Below are 14,191 nucleotides of genomic sequence, written 5' to 3'. Positions count from 1 at the left end.
TCAGGAATGTGGTGCCTGGCCTGGAAAAGGACTCACTGCACAAACACTTGGTCTGGAAATTATAGCAGATAACTCTTCTGAGGTTACATACGCAACATGAGGAGAAAATAAACTCATTAAGAAAACTGCTGCCACCGATAACTTCACTGACGAACTTGGGAAACACACAGTGAAAGCTGTAACACACCAACATCTGAAGAATTTGTTGCGCATTGCAGAAGTGACGCGACGTGTAGAGGATGAGGAATCATGTTCAGTGCTTCACTGTGATTTTGCTAAGCACTAGTCTGTGATGTTGTCACAAGAAGTACAAGGATATTACTGCAATAATGACCAAGTTTCAATTTCGTGAGACCAATATCTAGTTACAGAAACGAGTTTAATGTGTATTAACAATTTCAACTGTTATAAATTCTGCTCAACTAAAAAGTAGAAGTTCTCCTTTTCAGGGCATGTAATCTGTATGCACCTGATTAAGTCACAAAATCAAAATTTTAGGGATTGGTATTTTCAAAAAAAAAAAAAAAAAAGTTAAAAAATGAAATGACATCTTTGAGTTTTACATCCCATGGTCATGCCGGCTAGGTTAACAAAGACGATGATGATTAGAATGAACGAAATGGTGGAATGAAGACAGCAGGAGGAAACGGGAGAACCTAGAGGAAACCCATTCACACGGTGTTTGTCCACCACAAAGTTCATTGGTGCGAGCTGGGATCGAACCAGGGACCACATGCTTCACCCATGCACCAAACGTGAACGTTCTACCAGTGCGCCACAGCGGCCCCAGAAAAAAGTTAACTTTTTAAAAGAAAATTCAGAAAGCTACAGCACGATAACTTGGATACGTATTTCTAAACGAAGAATATCACTTGAATCATAAAATTATTATCTTTCAATTAAAACAAAAAGCAACAAAATATCTTGAGGTTCTATACATACAGCATTTTAAATACTTTGAATATTTTTATTTTTGCCTGCTTGAATTGATCTGAACTATGCCTAAATTCATCTACCCTACCCTAAAAATAGTGACTCATATCTGTGAAATATATCCCCAATACATAATAATGAATTTTCGAAGAACTACAGTTCAGACCAATTTACTGACACCTAAACTGTCTGCACAACAATAGATGACGCCCATCACAGAGCAAAAGACAAATGGAACTTTTTTTGTGTGTGTGTGATACATGTTTTAAAAGAAAGATGGTACTCATTAAGAATAGTTCGCCAAAAAAAAAAAAAGTTTAAACTGAATGAGTGCAGATGAAAGAAGATTGTGTACGATATTAAATCTCACTTGGGGAGGAATTTTTCACAAATTTTCATGTTCATTAGTGTGAAACCATTACAAGTATTCCAATTTATGTGATTTTATGCGATATCAAGTTTTTTCTGGCATTATTCCGTTTTCGCACATGGGCCATTCTCAGAAAAATCAGGAATTTATGTATCTGGTTTTTATTATGAAAATTAAAGTTTTTTAAAAAAGTAATTCAATATTAAAAATCCTGAATATAATTGATAGAAAACATATGAACTGAAAACTGAGATAAACATATTTTTATACTGTTCAAATGTTGTCCACAAATTTGATTTGTCACGTCTATGGACTGTCACTACTCACTGTTTTGTTTGTTTCGAGGTTTATATTTCACATATTAACATGAACCTAAGTGTTTAGCGTACATATTTTGATTAAAGAAACATCTGAAAAAGTTTTTCGGGACGGTAAAGTTAAACTTAGTTTTCATGCTCACTGAATTTCAGGTTTAATAGCTGTAACCATAGAAATAGGTCACGTCTGTGGACAAAAAATAAAGTGTCACTAAATACCTCAGGTAGCAGTACCATACTGTGTATACTTTGTAAACAGTCCCCAGGCAGCCATTTAATTCAGAGAAACATAAGAAGGTGCAAACTTTGTCATTTCTCTGGCTATTTTTTTAAATTTTCTGGACATTTTTGTAACAGTGTCAAGATCACCGCATCACGTCTGTGATGGAAGTAGATTTTAAATAATAAGGTAAGTTCATAAAATAATTCAATGAATTAATAGTATTAGGTGTAAAGGCTTTGATGCCCAACACACATAGCATAATCTCAAAAAGCACATGGTCTAAAACAAAGGAATGTAAGTTTTGTCACGTCTGTGGACATCACATCCGTGGACACAACCTGTCCATGGACGTGACACCGCGTCCACAGATGTGACAACGTACCATTCTGGTTGAAATGTAAAGAAAGACAGAGTATCTTGCAACCAAACACTAAGAGCAATTATAGCCTATGAAGATTTCTTTCATCAGTAACGAAGTAAAAACCGTAACAAAAGTTACTCGATTTTTTAAAAATTCATGTTAATGCTTATAATTCTAGAAAAAATGATTCTAGCAGCACCGACACTGGGTGACGAATCTTGAATTGTAGTCATGTTTACTGCTACATACTACTGATATATGTATATAAACATGTCTGAAAAATTTCAGATTTTTGCCACCATCATGCCACACACCGTGTGTGTAAAATTTTCAGCTTTGGATTGAAAAGCTTAATCTGACCAAATTTTCATAACAGATTTTACCGTACGGGAGGAGGTGACAGAAATCACAGCTTTCAGTGAATTGCTCCGTTTTCAGGCTAAATGATTTTTGAAAATGAAATAAAATCTTTGAGTTTTACATTACACTGTTAATGCCGGTTAGACTAAAGGAGACGGTGTTGATGAGAAATGAATGAAATGGTGGAATGAAGAAAGTGGGAGGAAACAGGAGAACCCCGAGGAAAACCACCAACACGGTGTTTGTTCTTCATAAAGTTCACTTAGCGCGAGCTGGGATCGAACCAGGGACGCCATGAACCAAAGGTGAACGCTCTACCACTGAGTCACGAAACTCCATGGTGGCTTTTACATGCTAAATGTTAAATAAGTTTTTTTTTCTTATTTATATTTCCAGTCTTGAAATGTAAAACACTGAAGCAAGATGCCAAAAAAAAAAAAAAAAAAAAAAAAAATTGCAAAATCAAAAAAGAAATACAGAGAAGAAGAGAGATGAAAAAGCTAAGTATGAGGCGTACCAGGGAGAAATTAAAATCTGCCCCTGAGAAGTATGAAGAAATTAAGAGGAAAGATAGGGAAAGAAAGAAAGCATCCAGGAAAAAAGTGAAATGAGCGAGCGTGAAAAGACAAATAAGGAAAGGTTGGCGTGAACGGACTAGAAAATACAGGGAAAAGAAAAAAAAATGGAACAGGCACTATTAGTTGTTGGAACACCATCTGAAAGTCCTGAACAGAATGAACCTGAACACAGGCCATCTTGCTCACAAGTTGAAAGTGGCAGGCAAAAAAGGAGGAAAATTAGAAAATTGCTGAAAAAAGAATTAGAAAAAGTGAAAAAAGAGAACAAGTCATTGAAGAGACAAGTAAGCAAGTACAAACAAAGGTACTATAGGGTAGTATCAAAAAAATCTGACACACCAATGAAAGAAGTTTAAAAAATGCTCAATGGCCAAAAGGTTCCACCTACTGTTCGTCGACATCTTGCATTTGGCTCAGCGTTAAAAAGACAGATTGCTGTGAACTTCAAGAAAGAGCCACTTTTGGTTAAGAAAAGGAATTTAGTGAATATGATAACAGGAAATATCATCAAGAAGTACAGATTTTACCAAACTCTTTCTTATTTGACTTCTAAAAGCTGTTGAAATCAAAAATTGGCCCTCGAAAAGCGAGCTCCAGAAACAAAAGTTTCAAAATGCCATAATAACATTCCTTGAGCAAGATGATAACAGCCGGCTCTGCCCTGGGAAAAAGGATACAATAACAAAATCAAAGCAGAAACAGCAAAAGAGATTATTATCTGACACAATGAAAAATTTACACCTAAAGTTCATAACCTCATTCCCGGAACACAAAGATCTCAGTTACCAACAGTTCTGTCGTGAACGCCCATTTTGGATAGTTTCCCCGGATTGTCAAAAGCGAAGTACTTGCAACTGTAATTTGTGTGATAACTTTGGGATGGTTGTGAAAAAAAATGAAGTTACTAGGAATGATTGCAGAAGAGTCTCCTAATGAACTATTGCAAAAGTATAACATGTGAAAAAAACACCAAATGCTTGGAGAAAACATGTTTGGAATGCTGCCCAAACGATAGTCCAATTCTTATTAATGAGTTTAAAGATGAAGAAATTAAGTACGAGCAATGGGTTAAAAAAAAAGAGAAAATCTCCTCACGAAAGATGGAACTCAAATCATACAAAAGACATGCAAAGAGATAATCACCTGTACTAAGCGTGAACTGGTTTTGAAGTTTACCAAGCTTCTTAAACAGTGTAGGCAACATGTAGCCAACATTAAACATCAGTTTCATGTTACAAGCAGTATTAAGAAGTCCTTGGCTGACGATGAAGTTTTTGTACACATCGACTTCTCGGAAAATTATCAATGTAAATATGGTGAAGAGGTTCAATCCGTACACTTTGGAGGTGTAGGAAGCAGGTCACACTTCATACTGTTGTAATATACTACAAAACTGCAAGAGAAGAATCCGTCCAACACAAGTAAATCTGTACTTTGTCTGAAAGTACACGACATGATCCTGTAGCAATATGTGCACACCTGAAACCTGTATTTGCAGTAATCAAGAAAGAAGTGCCTAACCTCAGGAAAGTCCACCCAGTACACAATATAGGAATAAGAAAATGTATTACTTAGCTGTTACTTTCGTAGCAAAGGAACTGTAGGTTGACAGCCTTCATTGGCACTATTCGGAGAAAGAACATGGGAAAGGGGCACCCGATGGTATAGGTGGATGTGTCAAGAGGTTAGCGGACAGTATTGAGAGTCATGACAGACATCCCAAATATCGATGCTCTTGTACCAGCATTGAAATAAAGCAGCACAATTGATATTCACAGAATCAATTCAGAGGAGATAGAGGGTTTGGATAAACTTCTCCCAAGTGACTTACAGACTTTTCAAGGAACTATGAAAGTACATGAGATCACATGGAGTAAGAACAACAGGACCAATATTCAGGCAAGACGACTGTCCTGTATGCAGTGCAATGCTGGGCAAACTTGTTTTCATTATGGGATTGGACAAGTGAAAATTAATGATCCAAAGTGTATCCTTTTTTATTGCTCTTTATAGAAGATAATTAGTACTAAGTAGTTTGTCCCCCTCTATTCTTAGAAGCCTGCATGCATATAGATTATCAGCTGATTTTAGATGTTTATTATTTTCTTTTGCCATTTTTCTCATAATTTATTAGCTACTTAATAACTTCAAATGATTGATTGATTTCCTTAATGAACATTAGATATTGCAAATTTGAAGCACTTAAAGGTGCAGGAAATCTATTCCGATGAGGAAGATGATCAAGAACCATCAGAGACCATTACACCTAACAACTATATAGTCGCAGAGTTTAAATCTGACAGGTACCTTGTACAGCATTATGTGGTATGGTGGAAAGAGTAGACTCTGACGGAGAGCTAGTTGTCAATTTTATGAGGAAATCGACTGGAACTGACAAATTTATTTTCCCTGAAAATGCAAATGTGGAAACTGTTGACAAAAATTGCTGTGGTTCAAGTTTTGGTGCAACCTCAAATAAATAAACATCATCATTATATATTTACAGAAGACCTTACCAAGTTTTTTTTTTTTTTTTTTTTTTTTGGTTCAGTGCCAATACGCCATGGGTACTTTTCAGGGTGTGATTTGTGATTCTTTAATAGCTTTTTCATATTTTTTTTTCTCGTAGGCCTTTGAAGAATTACATTAGACCATATTTATATATTACGTGTTTATGAAAAATAGTTTTCTACATGTAGGCTAGACTAAGAAGTACATTTTATACAGTCTAAATACTCTTTTATTGTTTGTGTTATGTTTGTGGCTTATATCGTCACAATTGTAGAACAAAGTATCACATCCGTGGATCCGGCTGTGGACATGACCTTTTTTACAGTTTCAAAAACTAATAAAATTTTCAAGTTTGATCTGAATCACTATACCAGTGTTATTACTTAAGCTAAGACCTACCTTGAAATCAAGTTTCAACAAATTTGAATAAATTTTAATTTTAAAAATTTTTGGAATGAAATTCCTGATTTTTCTGAGAATGACCCACATACCCCGCATAGCTGACGCGCCCTGTGTGGGCCTCCTGTGGCGCTTATGCCCTAACTCGCTTTGAGAGCACTATCACTTTAATTGGCCACTTAGCGCAAGTTGGTTTGTGTTTTTTACACAGTCGATCTTATAGCATATTTATAACTGCATATATACTGCTTTATACCCGTATTTATAACCATAATGGGGAGTCCTCATTGAAGTGAAGCTGCACCCATGAATGCAACTCCTATCTCCTAAGAAACGACTTCTAAGACTCTGCGAGTAAATTTAGCAATTAAATAATTGCACAGCCATAACAGATACTGAAATACCATTTAGTCATTTCCAGTGCACATCAGTTTGCACGCAACTATTTCGGGACGCATCAGGATAGTAGCTAGCTAGAACGCTTTAGAGAACATTAAAGAAAAAAAAAAAAAAAACAGAAAAATGACTGTGCCCGTGTAACTGAATATTTCGAAAGAAACAGAAAAGAAATCAGAGTTTGTTTGAAGCTTACCGCTTTAGTTGGTATCCTTACGCAAACACGAACAAAGGCACTATTTTCAACAATGAGAACAATCGTATTAGCATATGTTGAAATAAAGGAATTTCCCTTCATAAGTATACCCACTCTCAATGCCTCCTCTGTATGAACACACACTTATGTGAGTCCTACCCTAGATCGAATACTATCTTCGATGGACCACCTAGCAAAGGTTGGTGGGTGTATTCTGCTAAGTCACACCATAGTATGCGCTTTTCCATTAAAAATACAACAATGCTATCCCTCATAAAAGATTTTCCAATTAGCCTTACATTTCGTTTCTTTATAAAGATACCAACTGGAGCGTGTAATGTAAAGAAAAGACTCATCATGGTATACGTTACGAAATAAATTTAAAATTCACGAACTAGAAATGTCCCTTCTTGAAATGCACAAACGTTACCTTCACGTCACTTGTTCCGATCTGATTACAAACCATGCCATATACTTTAGTTCTTACCGCAATGTCATCCTGAAGGGTTTTGGTATTGTTATTCTTGGTGTCGTCCAAGCAATATTTCTGTTCAAGTTGGGACTCGTGGGGTAACTTTTTGATAGTATCGTACTATCAAATGTATCACTTTCACTATCAGAAAACGAATAATCATACTTTGAAATTATTTCATCACACATCCACCTTGGATTCTCAGGCATATCTTCGCATAGCCGTCTGTCTTCGAAACTCAACACATGTTTATCTCTCAGTTTATTGGTTAGGTTGGTTTGATTTCTATTCTTCATTGTATATGGTAAATTCCAAGTATTTTCCTTGTTCTCATTTTGGCGCATTAAATATGTGTTTAGGGATGAATTTTCCTTTTTGACAGGAAAATCCTTTGGTTCTCTCCTGATCAATGTTCTCTTGTACTCCTGTGACCCTTCGCTACTTGATGTTACAGACGAATTGTCTCTATGTGAAAATTCAACGTCATCAATATTTCTATATCCTACCGAAGAGTTTCTACTCTCCCGGAAGTTAGAACATTGCTTCGAATAATATTTAAGCGGGTTATAGGCACCATTAGCAGGCATTTTCACGTTAGATGCCCTGAGGGAAGTACCAAACACACCGCTGAGTTTATGTTGTTTGGTTTGTTCTATCTGTTTTTTTGTATCTGTTTTGGTAGGTTTAGTTTCCCTGATACGATCAGATTGTAATGAATTTCCATCTTTTCTGTTCAACTCTACACTTGCCTCCCTTAAAAACTGCAAATAAGACTTCTGTTTTTCTCTCAGAAGTTCAACTTTTGTAGCAAATTCTTTATCTGATAAATGAGTAACATCACTATAGTCTGGAATACTATTGTAGAATTCACGGAATGACTCTATAGCTTCCTTTACGAGACGATCACTTGAATTCGGTGTTGTTGGAATAGACAACGATAAGTTTTCTAAGTGTATATCCCTATTACTCAGAGGATCATTTGAATGGTCATTCTGAAACTTTTTGTTACACACTTCTCGCTTTTTCGCATAATAGTTCGACCTTTTATCGTTCTTCCTTTCGTAGGAGGGTGATGGTAAACTGTTACACGGATTGACAGGTACTCGAAAACACAAATTATTGTACACTGAACTGCCGTGATTAGTTGACATTCTGTCGGTCAAACAGGTAACGCGCTCTGTTGCCATGGCAATCAATGTTACCAGAATGGTACTATTATTTCTTTCCATCTACTACATATTGAAAATGCCTGACCTTATTCCATATCGGTCTTCGCAAATCTGCAATTTTCATCGCAACGCAAGTAACCGCAAACGAAACAACAAATAGTTAAGGAAAGAGGCCCGTGTATTTCCTAGATTGCGTAAACTTCTAAAAATTGGGAATCTCAAAACGAAATGAGAATGCGAACTGTTGAACATATTGCGAACTGTTGAGAAACATAAACAGACGAAACAGCTTTTTCTCTCCCTTTTGTGCCTCTCTAGGAAAGATTTAAATTATTATAAAACATGAATTTTCTAAATTAAAAAGTTGTTTGTTGTCTTACTGGAAGCAAGCTCCATGTCGTCTGCTCTGTTGCTAAGGTTGATAAGAGGTATACTCACTTTTAATTCTCTAATCATATCACGAAACTCCTAGAGCTGCCAATCTATTGCTGTTACTATAATAACGTGTTTACTCGCGTAATAGTCGCACTTTTTGTACCAATTTTTAGTTCAAAAATTCAGCTGCGACTATTACGCGACGAGCGTTCACCTCTGGTGTTTGGGGTCCCGGGTTCGATCCCAGCCCCCGCCAAGTGAACTTTGTGGTGGACAAACACCGTGTGCGTGGGTTTTCTCCCGTTTCCTCCCACTTTCTTCATTCCACCATTTCATTCATTACTCATCATCACCGTCTCCTTTAGCCTAACCGTGGGACGTAAAACTCAACGATTTCATTTCATTTTTATTACGCGACGAAAGCTGCTATTCAATTATCACTACAATCAAAACGATTTCGAATTTTGATACATACAGCATTGTGTAAACATAAAAAATGAAAGTCACATAGCAACGAACAGAGTTTTTGTCGCTTTGGCAGAAGAGACTCTGCCAGCCAGGAAGTGATTTTTAAAATCACAACCAGATGTTTGAAAACCTCGAGGCAATACAATGGAATGTCAGAGCAGAAGAGGTAGTTGTAAACAGGTGCATTACTGAGATAAATCATACTTGGAGGGGACGCGTAGAATAGAAGGGTAGAAGTAGATTGCCTGATCTCTGACAAAGGTTGACAAATGGGTCACATTGTTACGTGTCAGTAAACACGAAAAGTTATTTTGCTCGGGCTCGCGCAAGCAATTTCGGACATAGTCTCGTTCACAATGACAAAAATCCCGTAGACTGACTTTTATGCGGGGAATTTTATGGCGAATGTTTTTACTTCAAATCTAAGGTGTGACTATTACGCGAGTAAACACGGTATTTTCATGTTCATTGGGTTGTCTTCTCACCAACTGCACATTTCAATAAAACACATCATACAATGCGATGTTAGTGCGAACACTATCTATAGTACTAACAAAATTGTTTATAGATTCCCTTACAAAAACATCGATGTACTTACTTCTTTTGTATGGAATCAACGAAAATATAAATATGCGGCATGATGTTGTGACAAAAAAATAGCCAATAAACAAACTTAAGATCTTTTAATTTTTGCACAAATCCTGTTGTTTCAATGTAATATTTCTGTTATTTATTTGGGACTCTTTCATCTTGCTCAAAATATTCAAGAAAATTATTTTTGCTCAAAAACAGTATTAGTTATACGAAGTTGAAAATATCACATTGTCAGCTGAACAATATCTAGTAGATTTTGTGAAATAATCCGTTCGTTTCGGAGAGTTGAAAATAATATAACCGCAAGACTTGTTAATCCTCAATATATATATATATATATATATATATATATATATATATATATATATATATATATATATATATATATATATATTCTGTAGCTGGGAGGATAAATACGTCTTTTTTCGAGGTTACTTTTTGCTTTTCCCGTGATTTTAAAATCGTAATTAGTATCTAAAAACTATTTAATTACTCTATTGCTATCCAATTAATTCAGGTCTTGTTCATTATTTAAATTGTCTCTATATTTTTATTCCTTCTGTAGAGTTAACTTAGCCAGAACAGAAAATCAAACCGGAACGGAAGTCGTCTGTTTGTTCCAAGAGATGAGGAAACGTTGTGTCATATCTTTTTCTCCCCTTTTGCTGTATGTAAAAAGAAATGAGCTTCTAACCTTATAACTTCTGAATCACTGCATGTGCAAGGGATATCCAACCCTTGTGTCTTATCTTAAAGTCAAGTGTCCCTTATGAATAGTCTCATTGTTTTCTATTTAAACCCAGATGTTCAGAAAACTTTCTACACGTATAGTTAACTTTGTGTCGCCACTCTTAACATTTCTAGGTGCTAAAAATGTCCACTCTTGACACTATATAATTTAAACGTCTAAGGCGCACTTGTAATATTGGTGTCATTGTGAATCTGGTAAAATCCTGATAAAGCATGATTTCTCTATATTATCAAATTAACCTTTAACTTTTAATTGGAATATTACGTGATAGGTGACGCTCAAGTTTTGTACTATTTACATGAGAGTGCATGCGTGAATACTTTAGTTAACACCCTAAATAGTCGTTTAGATAATTTAATCCAATCTAAACTTTTTTTTTTTTTTTTTGCACACGAGTGCCATCCTCTAGAAAAAGGCACCTCTTTAGTATACGTCCACGTGAGTGGCGTGTGACCAAACTTTCCTTCATACAAAACGGCTCCCCAAGCCTGTTTCGTGGGGGAATATCAATTTTACTTCCGGGGGCACAGGTTGATGCCTGTCGCCCCTCCGAGGAGACTCCGGCCAACTCTCTCCTTGGGCCAGGACTCTGTTATTCACCCTTTGGACTTCTCATTTCTTCTCGGACTTTGTTAATAGTCTAGTCATAGAGAGAAGAACTTATTAAGTTATCCGTGTGTGTTACTTACACTGCTTCTGTGGAGAACTTCATCATCTCCGTTCTCCTTCAAGAGATTATACCGACATTCGTTATGTACAGGGTGCGAATTACCGGGGAGGATGAGGGGGATTTTCCCCCTCAATCACATTTTGTTCCCCTCCAAAGAAGTCAGCTGAAGTATCCCCACCGGGGATGCTCGCTTTCCCCCTCAAACTATGCTTAGTATAACTCCAAATTTCACTGATTTTTGTTATTTCTTGTAAATTTAATCTTCTAGCTGTATTTTGAAATGATCGATGTAAACTGTTCAGTTTTGGTCATTTCTACTTACCACCTAATTACCCACTATTTTCAACGTTGTTTAGTAGAACTATATTATTATGACTACGGTTGTTACTTGCAACTGTACCTTCGTATCCTTCAGTTCGTCATCGTTTGTGAATTTGAATGTACTAATTGCGTACAACAAAACCACATATAGATTTATAAATGTTCTTAGCGGTTGGCCAAGAAGAAGTAAACAAATAGCGAAGTTCGGATATGTCATATTCATCCTCTATATTTGTATCGATTATCATCTTATTCTAATTTTTGTTATAACATATTATTTCATTTTCCAGTGTACTCTTTGTTAGCACATGGTCTTCATTCCCTAGTAGGTTGTGTGTATGCAACTCAAAAGTTGCATTTAATTTGTGATAATTAGCATAGTAATCACTGCTTTTACAGTTTACGGAAAGGAACTTTTGAAACTGTACTCAAAATCTGAGATATAGGTATTCTCTCGTAAGTATATGTTAACGTACAGGCTGGGGGATACGCTCCTAGGGAGCAGACGTGTTAGTGAAGGTGATTTTTAGGTGAATAAGCGAATAATTCAAGATTTGTTTCAGCATTTGTTATTTCCATGTCTGTCATTTTCAGTGTCATTTTCCGTGTCTGTATAAGCATTTCAACTGGAGCGGGTTTTTTAAAAGTTAACCCTTCATTTTTTTATCTTTTCGCTGTACAGTTTGCTGTCCACGCAATTAATGTTGTCTGAAAAACTTCAGTGTAATGTTTTACTTTATTTGAATAACGTAGCCCATAGTGAATCAACTCATCTTCAACCTAACAGTAAAGTAATTTTTAAGTGTTGACTTTCCGTGCCGATCACGGAATCGATATTTGGAGAAAAAAAAAGTCGTGGTGAGCACAGCTTTAGCGGGAAGTAGAAACACAAGCTCGAAATTTGAATTGAGAGATTTTAAATATTTGGCCTTCGATTTGACCTTGATGTGAGAAATCGGGACCAGCAACAATCCATTTCTTATTTGATAGGCTAATATCTAGATTTTCTTTTTTTAAAAAAAATGTCCGGTTTAACTGATAATTTTAGTGGTTTTCACAAGACTGAAGTAGGTTTCTTTTCGCAACCTGTATGTATTAATGCAAAGTGGAAGCTTTCAATATGAGTGAAAAAATTAACATATGTTTGTGATCATGGCTATCGCTCGAGCCGAATTTAGTGGGGTGTGTGTATGTCAGACAATATATATGTGCATAGTTATTGTCGGTAGATTTATTAAATTAATAAATCTCTTATTTATTACAGATGTCACACACACACACACACACACACACACATATATATATATATATATATATATATATATATATATATATATATATATATATATATATATATATATATATATGGGGGGTAAGGCATTTATTGTCTCATTTTGAAATTTGAACCTTCAGACAATGTCCTTTGGCCTAATTTTATCCCCCCCAATATAGATTATCTAATTCGCACACTGGTTATGTATGTGCATGCTAATACGAACTATCATATTGCGCTGAACCTTGCTGTTGGTGAAATTGCTGCTACGTCACGCAGCCAGTTAAATTTCTATCCTCTCATTGAACTGCTCTTATTTCTCTCTCAAGATTGAGTACATTCATAACCCTACAGATTTCACGCATACGTCACTGCAAACTTAGGCGTCATCTAATATTGCCTCTGCTGTACGAAATATTTAGTTCTTTCAAAATTCCTCTGTGCTGTACATAAGCAACAGCCAATAAAATTTATACTACTTCTAATTCGGCGTTCCAGTCTTTTTAACGCATGACAAAACATCTCAAGTTATTACCTCACCTACTATAAAATTCTTATAAATTATCTCCGAAGAAACCCTTCGTCGACGCCGTTCCATTACAAAAATCTATCGTGTTATTTTGATCTCCTTGTGAACCACTATTCCCTTTACGCCTGCTAAAGGACTTAGGCCTAGTGCTTTTGTACATTGCTGTTGGAAAAACTGTGTGGACCACTACCATCTTGTTTGCCCCGCGATTCCAGTTCAATCTCGACGTCCATCCGTGAAAATTCCGGGTGGAGAAAGGACTTCCATCTCCAAAGGAATTGGCAGCATCTTGTTCACGTTTCAAATAAGGCTCTTACTCTAAAATTCCTAAGACTTGCTCCATTACTATGGAAACCAGGTATTGCTAGCAATCTTGAATAAACGTGGAAATGTTAATATCCATAAACAGACACTGTCTCCCGTGAAAATGTTAGATGTTCCCTGCTAAGAAATAACATAAGAGTAATCTATTTCTCCGTCTGGGGATTGATTTACCTAGCCTTAACTAGAAACAAGTCGAACTGACTCAAAATAGTTCTTAATTCCAGTCATACACTCAGAAATAACTTATTTCAACAGATATACTGCCTGCTTCAAAGCTTGTCATAAAGAATACTGCTCCAACTTGAGACTATATCTCTGATATATAACAGAGAATCCATCTTTCTCGAAGCAAAACTTTTAAGTCAGGGTTACTACACTTGAGACCATGGGCGGCGATTAGGGGGGGCAAGAGGAGGCAGGTGCCCCCTAACTTTTTTGAAATGCACTAATTTATATAATTTCATTTGGAAATATAAACAGGGTGTCCATACAATTTGGAGAAAAGATCTCTGACTTTTCCCTGACTTTCCATGACAAAAGTTGCAATTTCCCTGACCTCTGATTAACTCTAAAATATAGAAAAAAAAAAGAAAGAAGCCCC

General features: G+C 36.1%; 1 protein-coding gene across 8 annotated transcripts in view; it reads right to left on the bottom strand.

Moving 5' to 3' along the window:
* LOC145664380 (uncharacterized) overlaps positions 1-8,296 on the bottom strand; it is a 161,255-nt gene extending 152,959 nt beyond the window's left edge. For all 8 annotated transcript variants that reach the window (XM_081731032.1, XM_081731035.1, XM_081731033.1 and 5 more), the window contains exon 1: positions 7,132-8,296. In XM_081731032.1, coding sequence (XP_081587158.1) covers positions 7,132-8,267 — 1,136 coding nt within the window. In that variant the 5' untranslated portion in view covers positions 8,268-8,296. The remainder of the gene's footprint in view (positions 1-7,131) is intronic.
* Between the last annotated feature and the right edge of the window lie 5,895 nt (positions 8,297-14,191).

This window comes from Thermobia domestica, chromosome 11 (genome assembly GCF_964235325.1).
Source record: "Thermobia domestica chromosome 11, izTheDome1.hap1.1, whole genome shotgun sequence".
Lineage (NCBI taxonomy): Eukaryota > Metazoa > Arthropoda > Insecta > Zygentoma > Lepismatidae > Thermobia > Thermobia domestica.
The sequence above is the reverse complement of the archived record's forward strand: the minus strand, read 5'-3'. Positions and strand labels throughout refer to the sequence as shown.